Raw genomic sequence first — 21,260 nt, forward strand, 5'->3', positions numbered from 1 at the left:
TTACCTTGGAAGAGGCTGAGAAATTGTAACAGCTACATGCAAATTTATCTGGATACTTATGAATGCATACATTATATAATTGAATATTGATTTTTTTTGTGAACACGCGTAATGGGAATTTATTTAAAGCACAGAATGTTAAAGTGGCAATACTATTTTTCAAAAGTGGCGCAGGGCCTGGACAGTGGGTGCCGTTGAGTCCTGAGCAGGATTAATGGCCTCTATTGCCTCTCTAAGTTTAAACCCTTTTACAGCCGCGCACGCTTTGGACGCTCTTGTTCTGTCAGGTTGCACAGTGTTGGCCCTTTATAGTGGAGCTTCCTGCTTGTCAGCACGTTTGCCCAAGTTTCTCTCATTTGGGAATTCTTTGTGCTCCGACTATGCAAATTTCTCATGGAAGGCTAAAGCATTTGCACTGCACAGGCAGACAAGCTACTGATGTGAGGGCATGATCACAAACTAGCGTACAACCAGATGGTCTATGCGGATTGCATTATTTCAATCACACCGAGAAACACACCGCAATATATCTATAGTTTAATAGGTTATGCAGCATATACTGTAAATAATAGGCTTCTTATCACACCGTGATGAAAAGACCATCCAGGGGGGAGTAAATGTATTGCTCCATGCTCATAATCATTTATGTCCTGAAACACCCGCTATGTATTTCAAAATTAGCCAACACAGTAAGAAAAAACAGTTTGAGGTCATTTTCCCTTCCCGCTGAAGAAGCTGTTTATAAATCACGTGCTTTCAAACATGTGAAATTGATAACGAGAAAAACGACCACTCTCAGGCGTAGCCGCGGTATCCATTTGTATTCAAAGGCACCGAGTGCTTTCAGCTGAGAGAAACAGATGCACAGTCGCTGAAGAGGCGACCTGGCTCGCCGCAGAGGTGAGCTGCCAGCAACAACAAGCAAACAAGGCTCGTGGTCATCACGAACGGGCAAAGGTTGGCTAATTACGCCATGCTTGTTCATCTGGTGGACAATCACGGAACCGGCTTAACAACACGGACTCCCGCAGCTTGCATGCTAAGAGATGGCAGACGGGTTGCACGACTATGGACAAGCATAAAATGTGTCTGCCAAGGGAAAGAAAATGGTGATAGGAGGAAGTGGTGAAAAATTTGTGCGCAACAAAGCGAGGGTGAGACGGAAAGCAAGGGAAGGTGTGAGAAGAGGGGGGGAGGAGGAGGAGGGAGGGAGGGAGGTCAGTGGAGACACCGAGATGGGCGGAGGAAGAGGGAATCGAGGGGGGAGGTGGGCTGAACTGGGCCCCCGGTGCTCAGCTGTCGGTGCTTCCTCTGCAGGTGGGAACTGAGCAGTGCCAAGTCGCTCTCTCCCACTCACTCACACAGACACCCATGCATGGCTCTATAATGGATGCTTTACACCGGTGCCAGAGAGAGAGTGAGAGAAAACCGCAAAAGGAGGGCAAGATGCTGTGACGAGAACGAAAATGCTTTCGGAAGCGGCCAGAGAAGGTAAAGAAAATGCCTTTGAGATTAGAGGAAATTGTTAGACGGAAAGACAGCCAGACATCTCCGTCAAGACATTAGAGCGGGCAAGACAGGAAACAGACGAGACCCTGTGCTCTGTAATATGATGACACTATTGCTTTAATTGATCAGAATCCTAACAAGATCAAAGTATGCTGGGGCACAGCCTGGAGCCTCAGCCACCTTCTCCACGACTGTCACTGTCTATTAGGATGTGTACAAATACGCTCTTAACAATAATTCATCAAAGAGGATTTGTGGATAGCATCCACCTGAGCTGATGACTTAGCCAAAGCCTTCGCTGGGGAACTGCGACTCATCAAGAGACGACATTGTCTGTCGTCCCCTCGTTCATCAGGCGCGATTAAAATTCCAAAAGCAATCTCAGTGCTACATCACCAGATGGCTCTTCTCGTATTGTCTTGGAGAATATTGCTGAGGCAGCCTGTGTGGGCGACATGTTGCACGAGTTGCCAAAGCCCGTTGCTAGCGGTACGGTGCTACTCCAAATCATTCAGAATTTGACATGGAAATAAAACTTGGGAAAATGTGTCTCGAAAATGTACACTACCAAGTGTCAGTATAGTGTAAAATGTACTCGATGCACTTGAACGAATCAAGGGTGAAAGTATCCATCACAGTGATTTAGGACGTCAGTCAACCCATTAGCAAATAGCTATTGTTAATTAATATTATTGAGTTTACAAATGAGTTTCAGCCTCTTGTGCATCGTGAATAAAATGTATGTTTGGGCATACAGATGGTCTGAGGAGGTTCCAAATTTTTCTCACAGAATCGTACAAATTCCACTCTGAACATATGTATTGATGAATCGCAGATTTGTGGTGTGGTTTAAAAAGGTTCAATAAGTGTACGATTAATATTGGTTCTGTTTGTAAAGGTCCAATAACTGTACAATCAATAATGGTTCTGTAATAGCAGCACTTTGAAACACCCACTATTCATTTTACTGAATCGAATTATGACCATTTGACTCTGTAATGTCATATTTAGAATCCATTAATGGCAATGAGAATTTTCTTCGATTTTTTTTAAACGGAGGAAATTGGAATTCAAGTATGTGTAACGATATTTGATTAGATTCAATTTTGTTTCATGCAAACCCGCATCTTTGACAGTTCCACTGGATATACATTGCCCTGAGCTATCCGTTTGAAAGCAAGGATTTACTAAAGCACTTAATTACCCCCCCGCTACTTTCTCTGAGTTAGTTTTTGACTCTTTAGCACCTATAACTCCATGTTTTATAGGTTCAAGCACCTGCGGCAAGCGGAGACAGACTGATGGCTGGACCAGCAGAATAAACTGCTCACACTGTTTTTGGGCACTTTGTCAGTTTTTCATTCCTCCACTGGCTGGCGTTCGCTAAAACTGCCTCCCTCTGATGGACAGCCAAAGCGGACCCATCTTGTTACTACATATCATTAATTCTACAGGTCCACATTGTTATGTATGTGGTTGTCAATTGGTAGGGTTACATGGGAAAAATAGTACAGAACTAATTCGTATGAAACTATGTACCAAGTATGAATCTGACATTTTCATGCCGATTAAGATGAATGTGGGGTTCCATTCATATTTCTCACTTTTGTTAACCTTGCGATGTTTTTCTGACATTTTTGCCAATTTCTCATTGAATAATGCATGACTCTTAATGAGTCTGCTCTGGTCTTTCTGGGTTGCGCTTGCATGTTATCCATGTGTGGACTCCCTCCGGGTAATCCTGCTTCATGCTGCTGTCTAAAAACATGCATGTCAAGATAATTAAACACTCGGAAATGTTCGTTGGGGAGAATATATTTGTGTGAAATTAGTAGACTGCATCTGCATAGTGAATAATTTTAGGCAGACAACAATGCTTCTCCTGAAAGAGAAGTCCCTTTCATTGCAAATTTGACCATAAATGCAGCAAGGCTAACTCATGATGCGGTCAGCTTCTTTACAAAATGGCGGCCATGATATTGGCAGACTTCAAGCAGACGTAGTCAACACAAATAAACACAATAATACCTGCTACATGAGATGGCCCCCCTCCGTTTAATTATCACGCTTGTCAATTCAAGTAGAATGATAGTGCACATGACAAGACGAGCCCCCGTTCTCTCATCTTCCGTACCTGTTTTTCGCACCATGATAGGCACAGACACCCTTTCAGCAAACAGGCAAATCAAAAAGCACCAAACACTCAGATAACTTTACACTTTCGAGGTGCCGAGCCCTTTTGACAGCTCAGAAATGGTTTCTATTCATTTTTTGACAATTGTTCAGCGTTTTCCCTCCACCCCATTGAATTTGCACAACAATAGCTGCCACAGGCATGTGTCTGTATGCGCTGGCTATCTTTCCCCTTCCAAGCTGGAGCAAAGCTGCCTTTATTTGCTCTTATAAGTCTGCCGTCAATGTCTGGCTGTTCCAAGAATGTTACCTGCAATATATGCAGCCAGCTCCACATGTGGATGGATGACCACCTTGAGATATGAGCGGTGAGTGAGGACATTATGGAGGTGTTCAGTCCACAAGGGAAAGTTCCTAGGGGTTCTCACTTCAAAGAGCAAATTCACACGTGTAATTTTCAAAGGTCATGGGGAGCTGTAATAGTAAAGTTAAGGCAGACCTATAGCACAACATTTCCACATCCCTCATCAATATATCTTACTGGCCTCTTTCGCCACTTGGGTAATTTGGGGCAGCATTCATATTGACCTTCGATTGGTATTTCGTGATACAGCCATGAATAAAGGCACACTTTTTTCAATAACTTCACGGCAATTTATTTTGACAATTCAGGTCCTTAATAATATTAAAATGCTGCCTAAAATCTGTACTCTCAATAAAGTTTCAATTATGAATTTGACCATGACACTGATTATATCAATCATTTTCTAATGACTTCTAACCTGAGCTTGACGGGCATCACGGAAGCGATTGCGTTCAATGCATACATCGAACAGCGACTGGGTGCTCATGGCAATGAATGCGGACTTTAAATCCAGCTAAGGTATCCGTGTGATTTACAGACAAATATTGATTTGAGGTGCAATACCATTGTTATGGGTCTTATTCCTGCCATGTACATGTCTGTGATTTAAATACATGCCATGAAGAATGCAGTAGTCTCCGACACGGATGTGCGCCGTTAAATCACACGTAAAGCCTGAAAGGGACGTCTCTTCATGCTCCCAGTGAACTCATGCCGCTGGTATTCATTACAATTCTATTACACCTTGAAATATTGTCCTCTCAGAGTAGAATTTCAAGCATTGTAAGCAGAGACATTAGTAGTAACAAGGGTAATAAATAGCAACATAATACTGAGAAGCCCACGCTGCGGATGCAAAGCAGTAGAAGAAACTTACACGGTGGCTGCATTGTTACATTAGTAAAGAAGTAACAATTAGCCACAATGTAAAAAAACAACAACAACCTTCTACAGTGATTCAATTACTAAAGGCTGTCAGCTTGACAGTTTTTATTACACAAATGCTCATTGCTTCCAAAAGTGACAGCGACAACACGTTTGGATTGATAAGACAACTGTTCTGATTAAGATGGGAGAAAATGCTTGTGTTTGGAAAATTAGGCCACGGGACTTGTTATAGAATTCAGTAAAATATGTTTTCAGTATTTGTTAGTATAAGGAGCGTAATTCCTCTCAAACGACCAAGACCAGATACCGTAATTTCCGGTGTATAAGCCGTAACTTTTTTCCAAAATTTTGAACCCTGCGGCTTATAATCAGGTGCGGCTTATATAAGATTTTTTTCGTGATTTTTGTCATGACTTGACCACTTTTACTCTTAACACTATTATATACAGTAAAAGCTACAAAGCAAACTGACAAATAACTCGTTTTCAAATCAGACGAGTAAAAACTGGTCAAATATTTAAAAAAAAAGATATTATTAAAAGTGAAGACAATTTGCAATTCTAGTAATGACACACGAATTTGATGCACAATTTGTCTTCGTGGGCCACATAGAATGATGTGGCGGGCCGTATCTGGCCCCCGGGCCTTGAGTTTGACACCTGTGCTCTAAACCCTTTCTCTTACTCTGCCATGTGACTCAGAGATTACACAAAGCAGTGGCGCTGTTTGGACCATCTGCATTGTATTAAAACCCAATAAATCAGCATTTAAATTCAATTCTTCTGACATTTGGTCACCAAAAACAAGTTGTAATGAATGTGAACTTTTAATGCATTTTATTCAGAAGGTTACTTTGAACCCTGAGCCTTAAATAGTGACGCGGCGTACTTATGGATTTTTACGGCCTCCGGCCTCCAGGGGGCGCTCTAGCAGGAAGCAAGAGCGAGACAGGCGAGGAAGAGATAATGCGCCAAAGAAGACGTGCTAGTTTATTTACAACATTTCGCGCATCACGCAGAACGCGATCAAGACGGACATTACTGAAAGGAAGCTTTTATACACAAACTGTCATTATGGGGGACAAAAGAAATGCATATGATGCCGCTTTTAAGCTAAAGGCAGTCGATGTTGATGACATTGTGTTGCGGCACCCTTTTCTTTATTTCATGGACCCTCATCATGGAAAATGCTAGAAGAAATGGATAAAAACGACGACGAAAGAGATACTGAGAAATTGTGTGGCGAAGGATATCTAACGCTATTCCAATCGGAAATTGAGGAGGAAGACTTCGACGGTTTCAGTGCACAGGAGGAAGATGAAGACGATGAAGCTCTTTTTTTTACTTTTACTTTAACCAGCCCTGTCAGTGCTGTGATACCGTGTTGCTGCTGTATTACTGACGCGTCACAGGCAGTGTTTGGAAAGACATGCTAAAGCATGTTATTCAAACTTCAAAAAGGCTTTCTGTGTACTGTTTTCTTTGTAAAAAAAAAACTCGTGTGCACGTGCGACTCATAGTCCGGTGCGGCTTATGTAAGAAAAAAAAAAACCCCTAAAATATCCCAGAATTTTAGCTGGTGCGACTTATACAACGGTGCGGCTTATACACCGGAAATTACGGTACTATTAATAAAAGTTGGACTGGAGCAAGGGTAATTTCAATAAAATAATTTTTAGAATAAAGTAATTGAACATGTGTCAATTTTATCCCATGAAGAGCAGCCATCGCACGGTAAACGGTTCCAAAGGTGACTTCATTTGACAAAACCACATTACCAGTGTACCAGTAATGGTTTCAGTGTAAATTATGCATTCTTAGCACAAGAGGCATGAACGTGTGTCAGTCATTTCATCACACTTAAGTCACCCTTTCTGAAGCCTGCATGTTTCCAAGCTAATCAGTGCAGCCAAACTATATAGTCATACATCACTTGCACATTAAGTCACATCATTTGCAATGTGCATTAATCAGACAGACTCTAGATACTATAAAGAAGCCATTAAAGTAATAGCAGCTCATGTTTTACAAATTTCAGTGTCTCATCCTGTTTTTTAAAAAAATAATAAAATAAAAGCATCTATTCACACACAGAAAAAATGTCACACTTTACTGACAATAATGCTTTTTCATCTCTTAGCTTGGTTCAAGGGATTCTTACAGTTTGCTAAGTGCTGTCTTGCATTTCAAAAGACACAGCACGTGTTGCACGAGTGTAATAAAGCCGGGGCATTTATGGCGCCCAATAACCCAGAAGTCTTAATAAAAATGAAAGCTGACATTGGCATTAATTATCCTCAACACTAGCTGTCTTTAATTTCTAAGATGTTCCATTAAAACAGGAGTACTTCCTCACAAGCAGAGCTTTTATCCTGATTGCTTACAGGAAGAGAGAGGGGGGCAAACAACGACGTTTAGTGCTTCTGCAACCCAGTCCCTCCGGCCTGTGTGGACACGTGCAGAGTATCAACACAGTATCAATCAAAGAGTTATCTAGCCTTTCTATGATGGATAGAGCTTGATGCCTCTCAGCAAACATTATCATTGTGTGAATGCAAGGGAGAAGCTCCCTTGTGAAGAAACCAAGTCTACATGTGCACAGGTCTTAACTTTTGTGACTATAACCCCAAATTGTTAAAAATCCAATCAGGGTCGCTTTCATATGTGGTTCTAGATCGGATGCATATCGATTTCTTTTGCAATGTGACCGCAGTCTGAACGGCCAGACCTAGAAGTAATCATGGCGAGGAGACAAACTAAGCGCGGGAAGGCAATTGACTGTTTAATTTTCCATGGATCTACAGTTTTTATTGGTAACAGTTTTGACCTTGTTTCATTTTAATCTAACCTCACTTGCAACATGAAGCAGAGTGGACATTTGTGGTGACAACTACGTAGGTACATTTATTGCATAAGGCAATTATTTTTTTCCTTTTTTTTAAATTTCTTTTTATTTTGTTCTTTTTTTTTAGGATTTTTAGGGTTTTTAATATTTATTATACATTTTTTAAATTAATCAAAGGGTTACACTTACACATACCTCTATTTTACAGGGATCTGATATATTTTAAATCTAATCTCCTCATAACTAAAGTAAAACTGAAGTGTAAAAAAATGTATATAATTTATTGCATTTATAATTGACTAAAGACTAAAATGTCTCATGCTTTTGGTGATCTGCTCATTAGCAGAAAAAACATGCAACACATCCCAATTATAATTAGGAGCTGGAGGAAAAAGGCACATTTGCATGTTCAATTAGTGCCAGTGCGATGCCAGATAGATAATCCTCAAGACTGGCTAACATCCTTGCATCTGAACTTCTTCAGCTGCCATTTTGTTTTGAAGCTGAAGAAGAAAAATAAAGGGACGTCACGTAGACCCCCTCTGTGGAAACACAACTGTTGATCTACATTTAATAAGCTGGTCAAAACCACTCTCCTGCCGAGGGAGGTTGAGCTTTTAATGACCATTTCTGCTTTCTGAGTCTCAGACTTAAAGCTTGATTGTTTGGCGCACAACAAACAGGCAGGCTATCTTATTATTGGCGAAACACTGTATATCCCGCCGACTATTGCGGGAATAGAAGGCGCTAGGGACACATAGCGAGGAAGCGTGTGGCCCCAGCATGCTTTTAATGGCTGTGAAGGCAGGGAGACAGACAGGTGCAGTGAAGAGGGGGTTAGATGGGAGCAGCAGGGCAGTGTACAAAAAAAAAATATATATAAAAAAAAAAAAAATGCAGCCCTCACGAGAGGATGACCAGGCCAGCCTTCATGCGGGCCAAAAGGGGAAGTGGGGGAGGCTTGTGATGGATATACCCTCTGACTGGAGCCATTGGCACACCCACATGGAGACGCCACCAAGGCCAGGCCAGAGGAGCAGGCAATCAAAGAGAGGCCGGAGGGCTAGGATGATATAAGAGGATCCATCTTATTAAATAGGCTTCAGGAGGTGCATGGATCATCTCAGCTAAGTTGTCATACTGGCACCAAAAGACTCTGTGTTACATAGAAAGCACAATCTGCAGGCAGCCTTGACAGGCCGCGTACAGTGCCAGTGGGATTACTGTCATTAGAAGCATGCAAACAGACACACAACACACTCACGCACATGCGTACACACCGGGGAGATTCAACACAATGTGTCATCCCTGATTTACCTCTCTAACCTGGGCCTCATTATCCTGCATCTGAGCCGCACTGGGAAGAAAGAGAAGGTGTGTGAGTGCATACTGGCTATGAAGGAGTATCCCGTGCTGTCAGATTGGATCATATTCTATTAGAGCCCACTTCACTTTGGCAAAACTGCTTCCACAGTGGCACCTATACCTCGAGTCGATAACATTTTGGAAGTGGGTGAATATTTTAGGGAAAAATACGCCTCCAAAGTGAGATTACCCGAGGCCTCAGAAAAATCTTGTCATATTTCAGATCAGTGAGATTCTGAATTAATCACTTCACAAGTGTGTTTGATTTTCAGTCCTATTTTTGTGATGTCACCAAAGAACTGTGTCAGGATGGCAAAGACGAAAAAATAGAAAACGTGACAACAGTAAAAATGACCTCATAACATCTTACATCTTAGGTAGTGTTTTTTGGAGGAGCTAATTTTTGAAAAGCTAAAACTTTTGATAGCTTAGTACTAGCCTCGAACCATCAAACATAGCTAATTACGCTCCTGGTGATGAAACTCTGACGACAGTGTCAATTTCAGTTAAATAGCCTCCGATTAGCTTGTAACTGTTTGACAGCGGAAACTTTTATGCCATATAACATTGCACCAGAAACGCTAACCGTTCAGAAGATCCATTAATCAACAATTGCGTCTTGATATAACATTATAGGAGATCTCACCCATCCTACGAGACTCCTGCTCCACCATTCATTAATATTTGACAACGGCGCTCGAATGGGGTGTTGCCTGCAGGACTACTGGGCTTGTGATTGAGGGAGAGGCTTGGGCACAGTCTAAAGCAGACCTGGGCAAATACGGCCCGCGGGCCACATCCGGCCCTTTGTGCTTCCCTGTCCGGCCCGCATGAGGCCAATCGTAAATTATATTTGATTAAAACTTAATTAAAAAAAATACAAAAAATCTGTGTCGTGCGTGCAATACAACTGTTTTGCTTTTATTTTGAAAGGCGTCACACTTCCGTGTAGCGTACGTGTATGTGAGCTGTGCGTGAAGGTGAACAATGCGAAGTAATGCTGCCCGAGATATAAATGTGTGCTGACCCTCAGAAAAGAAAAGTTGACAAGGAGCGCCGTGTTTTCAACAAGACATGGACTGCCAAGTATTTCTTTACAGAAATGAAAGGTAAAGCCTTGTGCCTGATTTGTGGTACACAGGTCGCTGTATTTAAAGAATATAATTTGAGTCGCCACTACACAACCAAGCATGAGAAAAAATACATCTGTCTGACAAACAGCGCGCATCAGAGGCTGATGCGTTGCTAGCAAAACTGCAGGCCCAACAAGGACTTTTTATCAAACTTCACACCCAGAGATGCAGCGGCTTTGTCATTTGAGGAAAAGTTAAAGAAGTTAAGAATAAATTGTACTGATTAATGATTGTGTTTTTATTTGACCTATACACCACAATTTCACACAGCTTAATATAAATATAAACCGAATACTTGTATTCTTCTAATTACCAGTACCAGCTATTTAAAATAAATAATTTAGTGCATTTTACAATGGAAGAAAATTGAGCAGGTTTAAGTTATCGTAGGTGTGGCCCTCTGACACAACTCAGGTTTTTCATGTGGCCCCTTGTGAAAATTAATTGCCCACCCCTGGTCTAAAGTATGACTGAAAGAATTCTATTCTACGACTCCTAAATAAACAAACCAAATGCAATGCTAATAAATCACTAACCTGAAAATCAATTCAATGACGTTCGCAAATGCTAATATTGCAACTCCAACTTGTTACGGAGGCAGAGCAACTACATTAAGATTCCGGAAGTGACGTCAGAATTTCCTGCTATTCAAATTCGAGGACAGAAAGATAACTTTGCATGCAGTGCAGAGTTTAACCAAAAGATGGCGTCACACAGACGACTTTTGCCACGAATTCAAGTTAAAATAATGACCAGGACATTAAGACAGCATTACTAGATACCCGTTTCTACAGTTTATCAGCCCCCCCAAAAAAGTTGCTTTCGGGGTGAGTAACTCTTTAATATGTAATTTTTCCACAATATGTCTCATTTGAATACATCACCGGTCCACTTTTATGCTAGTGACAGTTGACTCTCCACGAGTTATTTCTCTTTATATTATTTGCCCACCCAAAAAAAGTTTCAGAGAGGAAAGCATTTTTTCGCATTGCGTCTCCTGCTCTAATTTCCATTTCCGTTCGGAACACAACACAATAATTCTTTCTAACGAGCAGCAGACTGCAAACATGTATAAGAAATCTTTACATAAATCCATTACAGGGGGCCTACCTAAAAGCAGGTGTGCTCATGCCATTGTATAATTCATTTGATTATAGATTTTCACTTCAGCTCCGCCTCTGCTCTCCAGATGCCTTCTATTCTTGTTTACCGGGGTGTCTTGGAAACAAGAACATCCTGTCAATTACGGCTACAGCAAGACAATATGATGGGATTAAAAATATGACTACAATTTGGAGGACACACGTTTTATTTTAATTAATCCACAAAGCAATTTGGTGCAATTACAGGGATCAATGCTGTGTTCAAACTGACTTCCACTCGATAAATTGCAGCAAGTCTATTTTTAAGTCTATAAGTATTTTTCCCTAATTTAAGCTTTCTATTTCTAACTACCAGGTGTCTTTTGAGTTTTTACTGGCGCTTTTTTTCCCCAGCAGTGTCACATACAGCACCATTCAGGGTGGAAAACAAACTTGGTAATATCCCATTTACTGGGAGGCAGTATAATAACAGGCTACATGAAGCGTAGCATTATAGAGTAAGAATAAAAGCAGCTTTATTGGTAAAAATTGAATCAAAAAGCAGTCCTCGCCCATCTCATGAAATTGAAGCAATTAATAATATTTTAATGCAAATTGGAGTGTAGCAAACACATGACCAATTCTTAGCATTTTGGGGGAAATAAAAGGACAGTTTTTACACGCATTTAAAAAACAAAAAAGATTCAACGCTGCAAAATGAAAAAATAATTTAATGCAACCTACTATCTGCCACGTACAGTTTAAATAACTTATTCTGCCAACCATGCGTGTCCAAAGTACCTTGTTAGTGGCTGCTTTACAAGCAGAGTACCGTATTTGCCGGTGTATTGGTCGACCTTTTTCGATCCAAAATCGACCGAAAAAAATCGACCTCGACTTATACACAGAGTCATAAAATTTAACTTCGTATTCATCGCTTCAAATGTGATGGTAACCAAGGCTGTTTCTCATGCATCTCATTGTGCGTGGGTGTGCGTCCGTCAGGCTCATCAAACAGCGAGAAACTGAATCATTATAAAGCGTTCGTCGCATTAACACGCATCCTCAGCAACAATTTCAAATATTCTCACCTCAATAACGGACATCGAAAGCCAGGCAGCGACGATGACTGCTAGGGGGAAGTACTGGGTATTGAGCGAATGTGCGAGTCATCGCGCGTCAAGCAACGACAATAACTACCGGTACGTAAACATTCAATCGCCATGTCTAAATGAATGTCGTTGGCACTTAGAAAATATTCGCCAAACTTGGCCAGACTTCCAGGGGAAGAGGCCGAATTTTCACTTGTTCTGGCCGACCGGAGGAACCAGCCGAGGCGGACACTTTACGGCGGTTGAGTCGTTGGCACTTAGAAAATATTCGCCAAACTTGGCCGGACTTCCAGGGGAAGAGGCCGAATTTTCACTTGTGGTGGCCGACACGGGGAACCAGCCGAGGCGGACACTTTACGGCGGTTGAGTCGTTCGCACTTTGAAAATATTTGCCAAACTTGGCCAGACTTCCAGGGGAAGAGGCCGAATTTTCACTTGTGGTGGCCGACATGCGGAACCAGCCGAGGCGGACACTTTACGGCGGTTGAGTCGTTGGCACTTAGAAAATATTCGCCAAACTTGGCCGGACTTCCAGGGGAAGAGGCCGAATTTTCACTTGTTCTGGCCGACATGGGGAACCAGCCGAGGCGGACTCTTTATGGCGCAAGAGCCGTTGGCACTTAGAAAATTTGAACCGGGCGGCGTGCGCGAGTGCGCGGCCCGCTGGAAGTCGAATGAGGCTCCGCGATTTCATCCGCGGTGCTTATAAAGTGCCGATCTGCTCGGCCGGAGCTATTTTCGGCCACTTGGCGCGTGCGCATGGCCTCCCGTATGTGCCAGGCGGCGTGCGCGAGCTCGCCGGCTGCTGGAAGTCGAATGAGGCTCTGCGATCTCCTCCGCGGTGCTTATAAAGAGCCGGTCCGCTCGGCGGGAGCTATTTCCGGCCACTTGGCCCGTGTGCACGGCCTCCCGGTGGTGCCGGGCGGCGTGCGCGATTGCGCTGGCCGCTGGAAGTCGAATGAGGCTCCGCGATCTCCTCCGCGGTGCTTATAAAGTGCCGATCCGCTCGGCGGGAGCTATTTCCAGCCTCCCGGTGGTGCCGGGCGGCGTGCGCGAGCTCGCCGGCCGCTGGAAGTCGAATGAGGCTCCGCGATCTCCTCCGCGGTGCTTATTGTTCTGCCCTCAGAATTGTTTTCATGATGTAATGTTTTCTATGTAAAGAAGCATACACAATGGTTATATGTCGTTCGGAAGCAAACCGGTAATGTATTTTGAAATGCACCGGAAGCTGCGCATGTTTTTGTTGAAGCAACTTGACATCTGATGAGTGGAGAGACGTTGGCGTTACTCGCGTCATCTAAGCAAAACTTTCTCCTCTCCTTATGCTCACGGAATCAACGGCTGTAAGTTATCATTGTTTTATTGGATAACTTTATTATTGTTTATAAGATAAGAAGAAACTAAGTGTGTTTTTTGTTTCACTTGCAGTTTCACTCGTTGTGTTTAACACTGAATCGAAATAAAGGGAGCAAGACGCTCTGAATCCTGGCTCAAGTGTTCTATACACGAGTTTGGCTGGCTGATGAACTGTGACAACGTACATGAAGTACATAACGCACAGGGAGATCAGTATACTTATAAACAGATTTAGAATATTAACCAGCAAATAAACATCGCTTTACAACATGGATGCAATACAACTACGTCAACAGGATGAGTAAATATGTGAGTGAAGGTAATAATTCAAGGTTAAGAATGATGCAGTTACTTCGTGGCTCTGCAGGGTGTAGCAGGAATTTGACATTCACGGATGGTTCCCACAGCGGTGGCTCGTTAAAGTAAGCCCGAGCCACAATTTACTTTTTAATTCAATGATGCATCAGGGAAGTATGTCTATGAGGCATGCTTACTGTCTACATTCTACCGTGGCACCATTGAGAGCGTCCTCACCAGTTGCATCGCTGTCTGGGGTGGTAACTGCACTGAACAGAACTTGAAGGCCCTGCAGCGCATAGTGAATACGGCTGGTAAGATTATTGGTGCTTCGCTACCCTCCCTGAAGGACATTTACACCTCCCATGTCGCCCGCAAGGCAACCTCGATTGCCAGAGATGTGAGTCACCCGGCTCACTCTTTGTTTGACCTTCTGCCCTCTGGGAAGAGGTACAGGAGCCTGCGCTCCCGCACCACCAGACTCGCCAACAGCTTCTTTCTCCAGGCTGTTAGGGCCCTGAACTCGCTACCCCCTTCTGCGTAGCGTGCGGCACTGTTGCGCTATTTTCGGGAATGTCTGCTGTACGCGCACTTGCTCCTTTTTTTTCTGCTCCTCCTATTTATTTATTTATTTATTTATTTATTTATTGTTGTGTTATTTATTCATTATTTATTCAGCATGCTTTTGTTATACTTGTTTACTTGTTTGTCTGTTGTGAGCCATGTCTTGTCACCGTGGGATAGGGGGGAACGAAATTTCGGTTTCTTTGTGTGTCTTTGGCATGTGGAGAAATTGACAATAAAGCTGACTTTGACTTTGACTTTGACTTACTGCAAGTACAGGTTAAGCACACATGCTGCACTTACTGTAAAAGACATAGCCAACGAGAGTAGTATATTATTACGAGACAGCATTAAGGAAGCCTGAGGATGAACATTCACTATAAAGAGAAGAGTGCTGCGTGTGTGTGTCTGTAAATATGTGTGTGTCATTTAGCAGGACTGAATGGCTCTTCCAAAGTGCATCATGTTGTTAATCTTGTTCACATACAAAAAAAATTATACCCATAGGTACATTTCTGACATCCAAAAGGAGGCAGGGAGAGGGGGTACAAGCAAAAGCAGCAAAGCATCGCAAGACCCACATGTGGAATTTCCCCGTGGTATTGAACAACAGAATAATTGAAATGCAAACACCTGCTCCATACAGCATTTGTCATGCTGTAATTTCCATTACTCAATGACTGCCACTCTGGCTTTGCCAGATTCTAATACCAAGCAGCCCACCAGCAGGTAACAGCTGCACCACCCTACCCAATATCACCAGCCCAATTTTGACAGCACCATATGTACCTTCAGAGTGGTGGGAAAGGGTTAACAGGCTGACGCAGGACGCTCCAATGCCGGAACCAAACACGGTGATGCGGTTGGAGTCTCCTCCAAAGAAGCCGATGTTCTCACTGATCCACCTTAAAGCCTGGATCTGATCTAGCAGTCCGTAGTTCCCTTTAGCAGCCTGGTCCCCGGTACTGAGGAAGCCTGAAACACATGTAGATAAAGAGATTTGAAATGCATACACTGAAGAGACAATGTTAAACTTTTATACTGAGTGCTCAAATAGGCTTTTGAATAAAGTAGGATGTTTGGGACTTGCAAAAAAATATGGTCTGAGGACCAACATTGGGCCAACATTAGGTACAATGTGGAGTCACTCCTCCTACTTTGACTTTAACCTCCACCATTGCTAAATTTCAGCAACTCCGTCAACTACACATGCTAATATTAGCATATCTTAGTTCTCATTTGTGTAATATTGTATTCAAAGTCTCACATCTCATCTCATCTCAAATTAAAGTACAGAGGTGACTTAAAATTTTTAAATCCTCTTTACCCATTGAAATAAATAGAAATGCCATATAACTAAGCTCTGATTTTAAAACTAGCTGGCCTATTCATCACTTTGCAGGATAAGCGATTCAGAGAATGGATGGCTGGATGCGATGGATTTAGCATGAGGCGATCACACATTTATTTGGGTTCACCGTCATAATGGCCCTCCAAAGGAGACTATCATTGTAATGTGGCCCGCGACAAAAATTAGACAACCCTGTGTCGTTATACTCTCGTACGTCTTGTGTATTGTTTATAAGCATGTATCATCAACGTGAAAGGTTACATATTTGCTAACCGTCACGCCAGTTGACAGCTGCGATGAAATCATGACTTATTCTATGACAAGGTTGTTGGTAAAATAGGAATGTGTGAGGACCCCATGCCATCTCGCATCTTATGGGAAATCAATCTCATGTCGCCCTGGGTGAATACCCATCATCTGATGTATCGATCAGTCCAGATGATAACCTTATGGATCACTGGGGGAAAAAGGGAGCAATGGTCATATGTTCAAGTCACAACAAGGGCATCTTTTATCTTCATTTTAAGTTCATTTTGAGAATTCCTCACTCGATAACATTCCCAGCAGGTTCTATCCACGGACATTCCCAAAGCGTCACATGCTCAACAATGTTTGATTTGGACAGTGACTCTCTCTTGGGCCCATCAGACCTCATACGGAATTATTTCACCACCCTGTCCCAGCGGCTCTCACGGGCCCAAGCCCTGCTGAATGATGGATAATCGCGAGCTAAGGGAGAAGTTCAAAGGCAGGCACTCCCCAAAGTCCCGACGGTGGTCTCAATGTCCATCAAGCCAGAGAACATGCATGCGAGGCGACAACTCTTGAGACATGTAGACACAAAGAAGCACCCCTCCCTCCAAGGACTGCTAAACACATCATAGGCAGTGAATGTGGTGGTGGGTTGCATACCCTTCAGCATTTCTCAGCTTTGTTTCTATTTCATGGTCAATGCCTCTATGTAATGACTGTTTTTAAGCCCTGTGGGATGAAAGAAAAGTGCTTTGAAGGCATCGCTTGCTCAGAAAAAAAATACAAATCTGTGTTCGTGACCCAGGTCAGACAGAGCCATGATCACGTTGGATAAACACAGATTAGAAAGCATCTGCTCTGCAATCATTAGCGGTTTACGCTTTGGTCAGAGTGTTTGTCCTAATGACTTTCTACCTTTCCTCCACCATGATAGACAGCCTGCCTTGCCTTCAGAATCGCACCTGCCATGCCCTCGCACGCCTGACGGCTGCGAATGAGCGGCATCGGAAAGGACGAGCCTCATCATGGATACGGTGAGGAGGAAGTGGTGCGGGCAGCAAAGCAGGAGACAAATAGATCAACAGATGGTCTCCTTCAGACGCATCCCTGAGGATGACAGAGCAGCGTGGCACATGCAGAGAAAGGGAGGGAGCGCCAAGGAGACAGGCAGAGGAATAGAAAAAGACGGCAGGGAGAAGGGGAGGACTCCATCTGAAGAGATTTTCATTCACCTCTCTCACTGTCCTCTTTTCATGCCATCAGCACGAAAGGGCAACAGACTTGTACTACCTTCTCTTGGGTGAGACTATATTTTGCTGAGAATTCAACTTGTTTAGGTTACCATGTGTCTGTCAGCTCAGGGAATACACCTGATGGACTTTGGCATTGAGACATACTCTCTGCGAAATATATTAATCAATAAAAATTTTAGGGAGCGCTCACACGAGGGCACTTTGATTGTATTGTCCGTTGGTGCGATTACCCCTCCTACTGTTGCTCACTGATCCACACGCACACTGCCTGCTGAAGTCATTCATGCTTCAGTGTGCTTATGTATCATCACTACTTGATAAATCATTGGATCTTTCCCGGCTTCTCGGCTTAACTCAAGTTGTTCTGTCTCCACAGTGGCGACTATTACAAACTCTCAGGGGTAGCAGTCACATCACTTACAGTATACAACAAGGCTCTAGGGTGCAACCAATTTGGTCACACGTGCGCCATGATTTCTCACTGGTGGGACTAAAAAACAATAAGAGGTTGCAGTGGTAGGACCAGGGCGAGGGATTGTTACTTAATCATTCACCAGTCAATATTGCTTAAAATAATAGGAAGCTATTTTTTAAACACTGACACTTTGATGTTCAGAATCATGGGGAGTTGGTGCCTATCTGCTGCGGTCTTCTGGCAAAAGGTAGACTCAACCCTAGACTGGTTGCCAGTTAATAAAGGACTAGGACACATACTAGTGACACATACCATACAACCGTTTTATGCTCAGATTCACACTGTCAATGAGCAGAGACTCAACCGGTAAGAGAAACAATCCCGTTATACGACTTAAACAGGTTGGCCACCTGTGCATGTGTGACCTGTCAGACAAATTCCTCATTGCTAGTCTTAGCAGGCCCCATTGCATCCAAATTTGTGCAAACAATTAACAGAGTGTAATTTTCTATTTTGTAGTGAACTAATAACCAAGGTTAAAAATAACATCTATTTGATGAACTTGTTGTGAAAGAACTGGAGATCCTGACTGCAACTCCATCAAGCACTTCTGGGATGAACTACAATTGGACCGACCCAGGAGGTTGGGTCACTCTGACCTGACTTACTGGATTGTTTTGGGCAAAACAACCCAAATACAAAGTTGGGACAAATTGTTATTCTTTAACTATATTGTAAAGGTCCATAAACATCTTCTGAAGCTCTAAAGAGAAAGTGTGGTTTACCTCTTCATTACCAGTTTGGGTGATACCACCACATAAAGGTACCAGTGATGCCAAAGAGGATGACACGCGTCTATCCAGGATGCTGCAGTACTGTAGAACAGTGTTTCCCAACCTTTTTTCATCCATGGCACACCTTTTCATTGGAAAAAATCTCACGGCACACCGCCAACAAAAATCTGTTAAGCTCCTATATTAAAATCAGTTATATTGCAACGAAACACGTAGAGTCCTATTCCTATATATGTATGGAGAGTCGAATAATTTAATAGAAATAAATACTAAATATTCTTTAAATTGTATTCCTTTGTTAAATAAAAGTGACAGTTTTTTTAAAAAGGTTTTAGACGGTGTAAGAAATAAACTATTTAAAGTGATTGTGATTAAAATAAAAGAATCAACGTGATTTTGTTTACTGTTTTAGACTAGGTCTATAAATATTGCAACAATAAGAACAAAGTCACTTTTAAAGACGCTCTGCTGTTCTGACAGCAGCTGAGTGGCTATCACAGTCGAGGAGTCTCGACTTATTTTACGTATGTGAAAAATAACCAATCCAGGTTCTCCGGTTGAACTGCATTCTCTGATTTCCATCGGACCACAAACGCACCACAACCGTCATAGTGTCTGTCACTGTTAGCAAAATCACACAGCAACACACACATAAACTGAATATGTGCCGATGCAATACAATCATATCGACACAATATGAAATCTCAAAATTCTCCGATTTTCCACACATCCACGATTAGCAAGTGGCAGACCAGGCCTTGCGCGAACTGACCAGTGGTTTGGCGATCCTGTTTACAATGCGCTCCGTAATTAATATTGGACAGTCCCGCGGCACAGCTGAACGTCTGTGTGTCCACGTGTGCCGCGGCACAGTGGTTGGGAAACACTGCTGTAGAATATCCACCCGTGGAAAACTGTGGAAGGCGGCACTGTGATGCACATCCGACTGTGTGGAGTGTGCATGTTCTCCCCGTGCCTGCGTGGGTTTTCTTCTGTTTCCTCTCACATCCCCAAAACAATTGAGCACTCCACATTGCTCGTAGATGTGAGTGCGGGTGCGGATGGTTGTTCGTCTCTGTGTGCCCTGCGATTGGCTGGCAACCAGTTCACGGTTCCTCGCCTGCTCCCCCATGACTGCTGGGATAGGCTCCAGCACGCCCGCGACTCCCATGGGGACAAGCGGTATGGATAATGGGTGGATGGATGAATAACTGTGGTGGATGTTTTCTCTCTTCATATAAGTAATAGCTTACAAGTTAGTCTCGGCAAAATCAGAAAATCCATGACCAAGCAACTGTGCCAATGATTCTTGTTAATCAACAAAACAAAACTTAGTCCTGCAGTTTCAGCTGAAACGGTTTTGTAAAAAACACTTTTGTTTTGATGCCCTGAAGTTGAACTGCACTAGAAAGACGGATTCATACAAAAAAACTTCATTTATGGCAGGCCTTGTTAATAATTAATGCTTAAGTCCAAAATGTATGTACACGACTAAAGGGAAATGTGCTTTTGGGAGTTTGCAAACATATTTTTTAAGGTTGTGTTAAACTTATAATCATATTAATATCTAGTATTAGAGTGCACGTGTGGATTGGTGGGGGGCGAAGAATGTGCAGGCAAACTGCACGAACTTGTTTTCTTGGAAGTGTTGTGTATAGGCCCAGACAGGGAGTACCGGTACGAGAGAACACCTCAAGGTCGGGAATGAGAACAACAGCACGTCTATGTGTCTTGGACTTCGCGGGAAATTCCAACCACCTGACCTCCGCGATAGCACCGACACGGGGAGGAGATGGCCATCCACCAATCATCTCACAATATTTTGCATGCTTTAATATTCATATTGTGTTTCTTTAAAACTGGGCAACCCGGAAGAATGTGTCGTCTTTTGGTGGTCACAAAAACGCACGAGTTTTAGTGTGAGGGACCCGGGACCCAGGCCTGTATTAGTGCGCTTTGTCAGGAATAAATAATTGGTAAATTTGGTCTAATTGATCTACTGGTCTTCTCTTTGACAGAACGAACTCGCAAAATTGTTAGGTGCGCCAGTGTGTGGATTAGGACATAGCAATTTATGTGTTAAGTGTTGATCGCAATTTGGAGTCAGATCAATAACTAGAATCCGTAACCTAACACGACGTAACAGAAACTCTTCTGTGGGCTTATCCTTAAGGCCATGCTCGTGAATCACTTAAAATATCCTTACAATAACAAAACAAAGACAGCAGATTATGGAGTCCAACCTCTGTCAAATGGATCAGAGATTAGATTACAGTTTCTTATTTACTGAAAACAAACATCACGGATCAACATGAGTCTCTCTGCTTTCAGTCTCTGCATGTCGGAACATGTCTGAACTGATAACAAGGTGATCTTGTGACGGGAGCTGCTCCATGGTATTTTCTTGCAGTGCCACAGTCACGGTCACGGATTGAGCCCTGATCTCAGCCTGAGAAACAGAGCTGAGCTTTGACCAGGTCTCCGCATACACCTGTCACGTTGCATCGTGCTTGTCGGGGAACAACCGTGTATACAGTCTCACGTGCAC

The 21,260-nt window shown here is 42.9% G+C and overlaps 1 protein-coding gene and 2 long non-coding RNA genes across 4 annotated transcripts in view; 2 read left to right on the forward strand and 1 right to left on the reverse strand.

The window, feature by feature from the left end:
* LOC125988492 (neuroligin-3) overlaps positions 1–21,260 on the reverse strand; it is a 219,284-nt gene that overhangs the window by 53,594 nt on the left and 144,430 nt on the right. For both annotated transcript variants that reach the window (XM_049753785.2, XM_049753793.2), the window contains one exon: positions 15,437–15,622. In XM_049753785.2, the coding sequence (XP_049609742.1) occupies positions 15,437–15,622 (186 nt within the window). The remainder of the gene's footprint in view (positions 1–15,436; positions 15,623–21,260) is intronic.
* On the forward strand, positions 1,246–2,846 carry LOC137840596 (uncharacterized). Its single transcript, XR_011087353.1, has 2 exons — positions 1,246–1,491; positions 2,778–2,846. It is a non-coding gene; the product is annotated as an uncharacterized lncRNA (long non-coding RNA).
* Positions 13,585–13,918, forward strand: LOC125988529 (uncharacterized). Its single transcript, XR_007488397.2, has 2 exons — positions 13,585–13,773; positions 13,859–13,918. It is a non-coding gene; the product is annotated as an uncharacterized lncRNA (long non-coding RNA).

The sequence above is a fragment of the Syngnathus scovelli genome, chromosome 1, assembly GCF_024217435.2.
Source record: "Syngnathus scovelli strain Florida chromosome 1, RoL_Ssco_1.2, whole genome shotgun sequence".
In the NCBI taxonomy this organism is placed as follows: domain Eukaryota; kingdom Metazoa; phylum Chordata; class Actinopteri; order Syngnathiformes; family Syngnathidae; genus Syngnathus; species Syngnathus scovelli.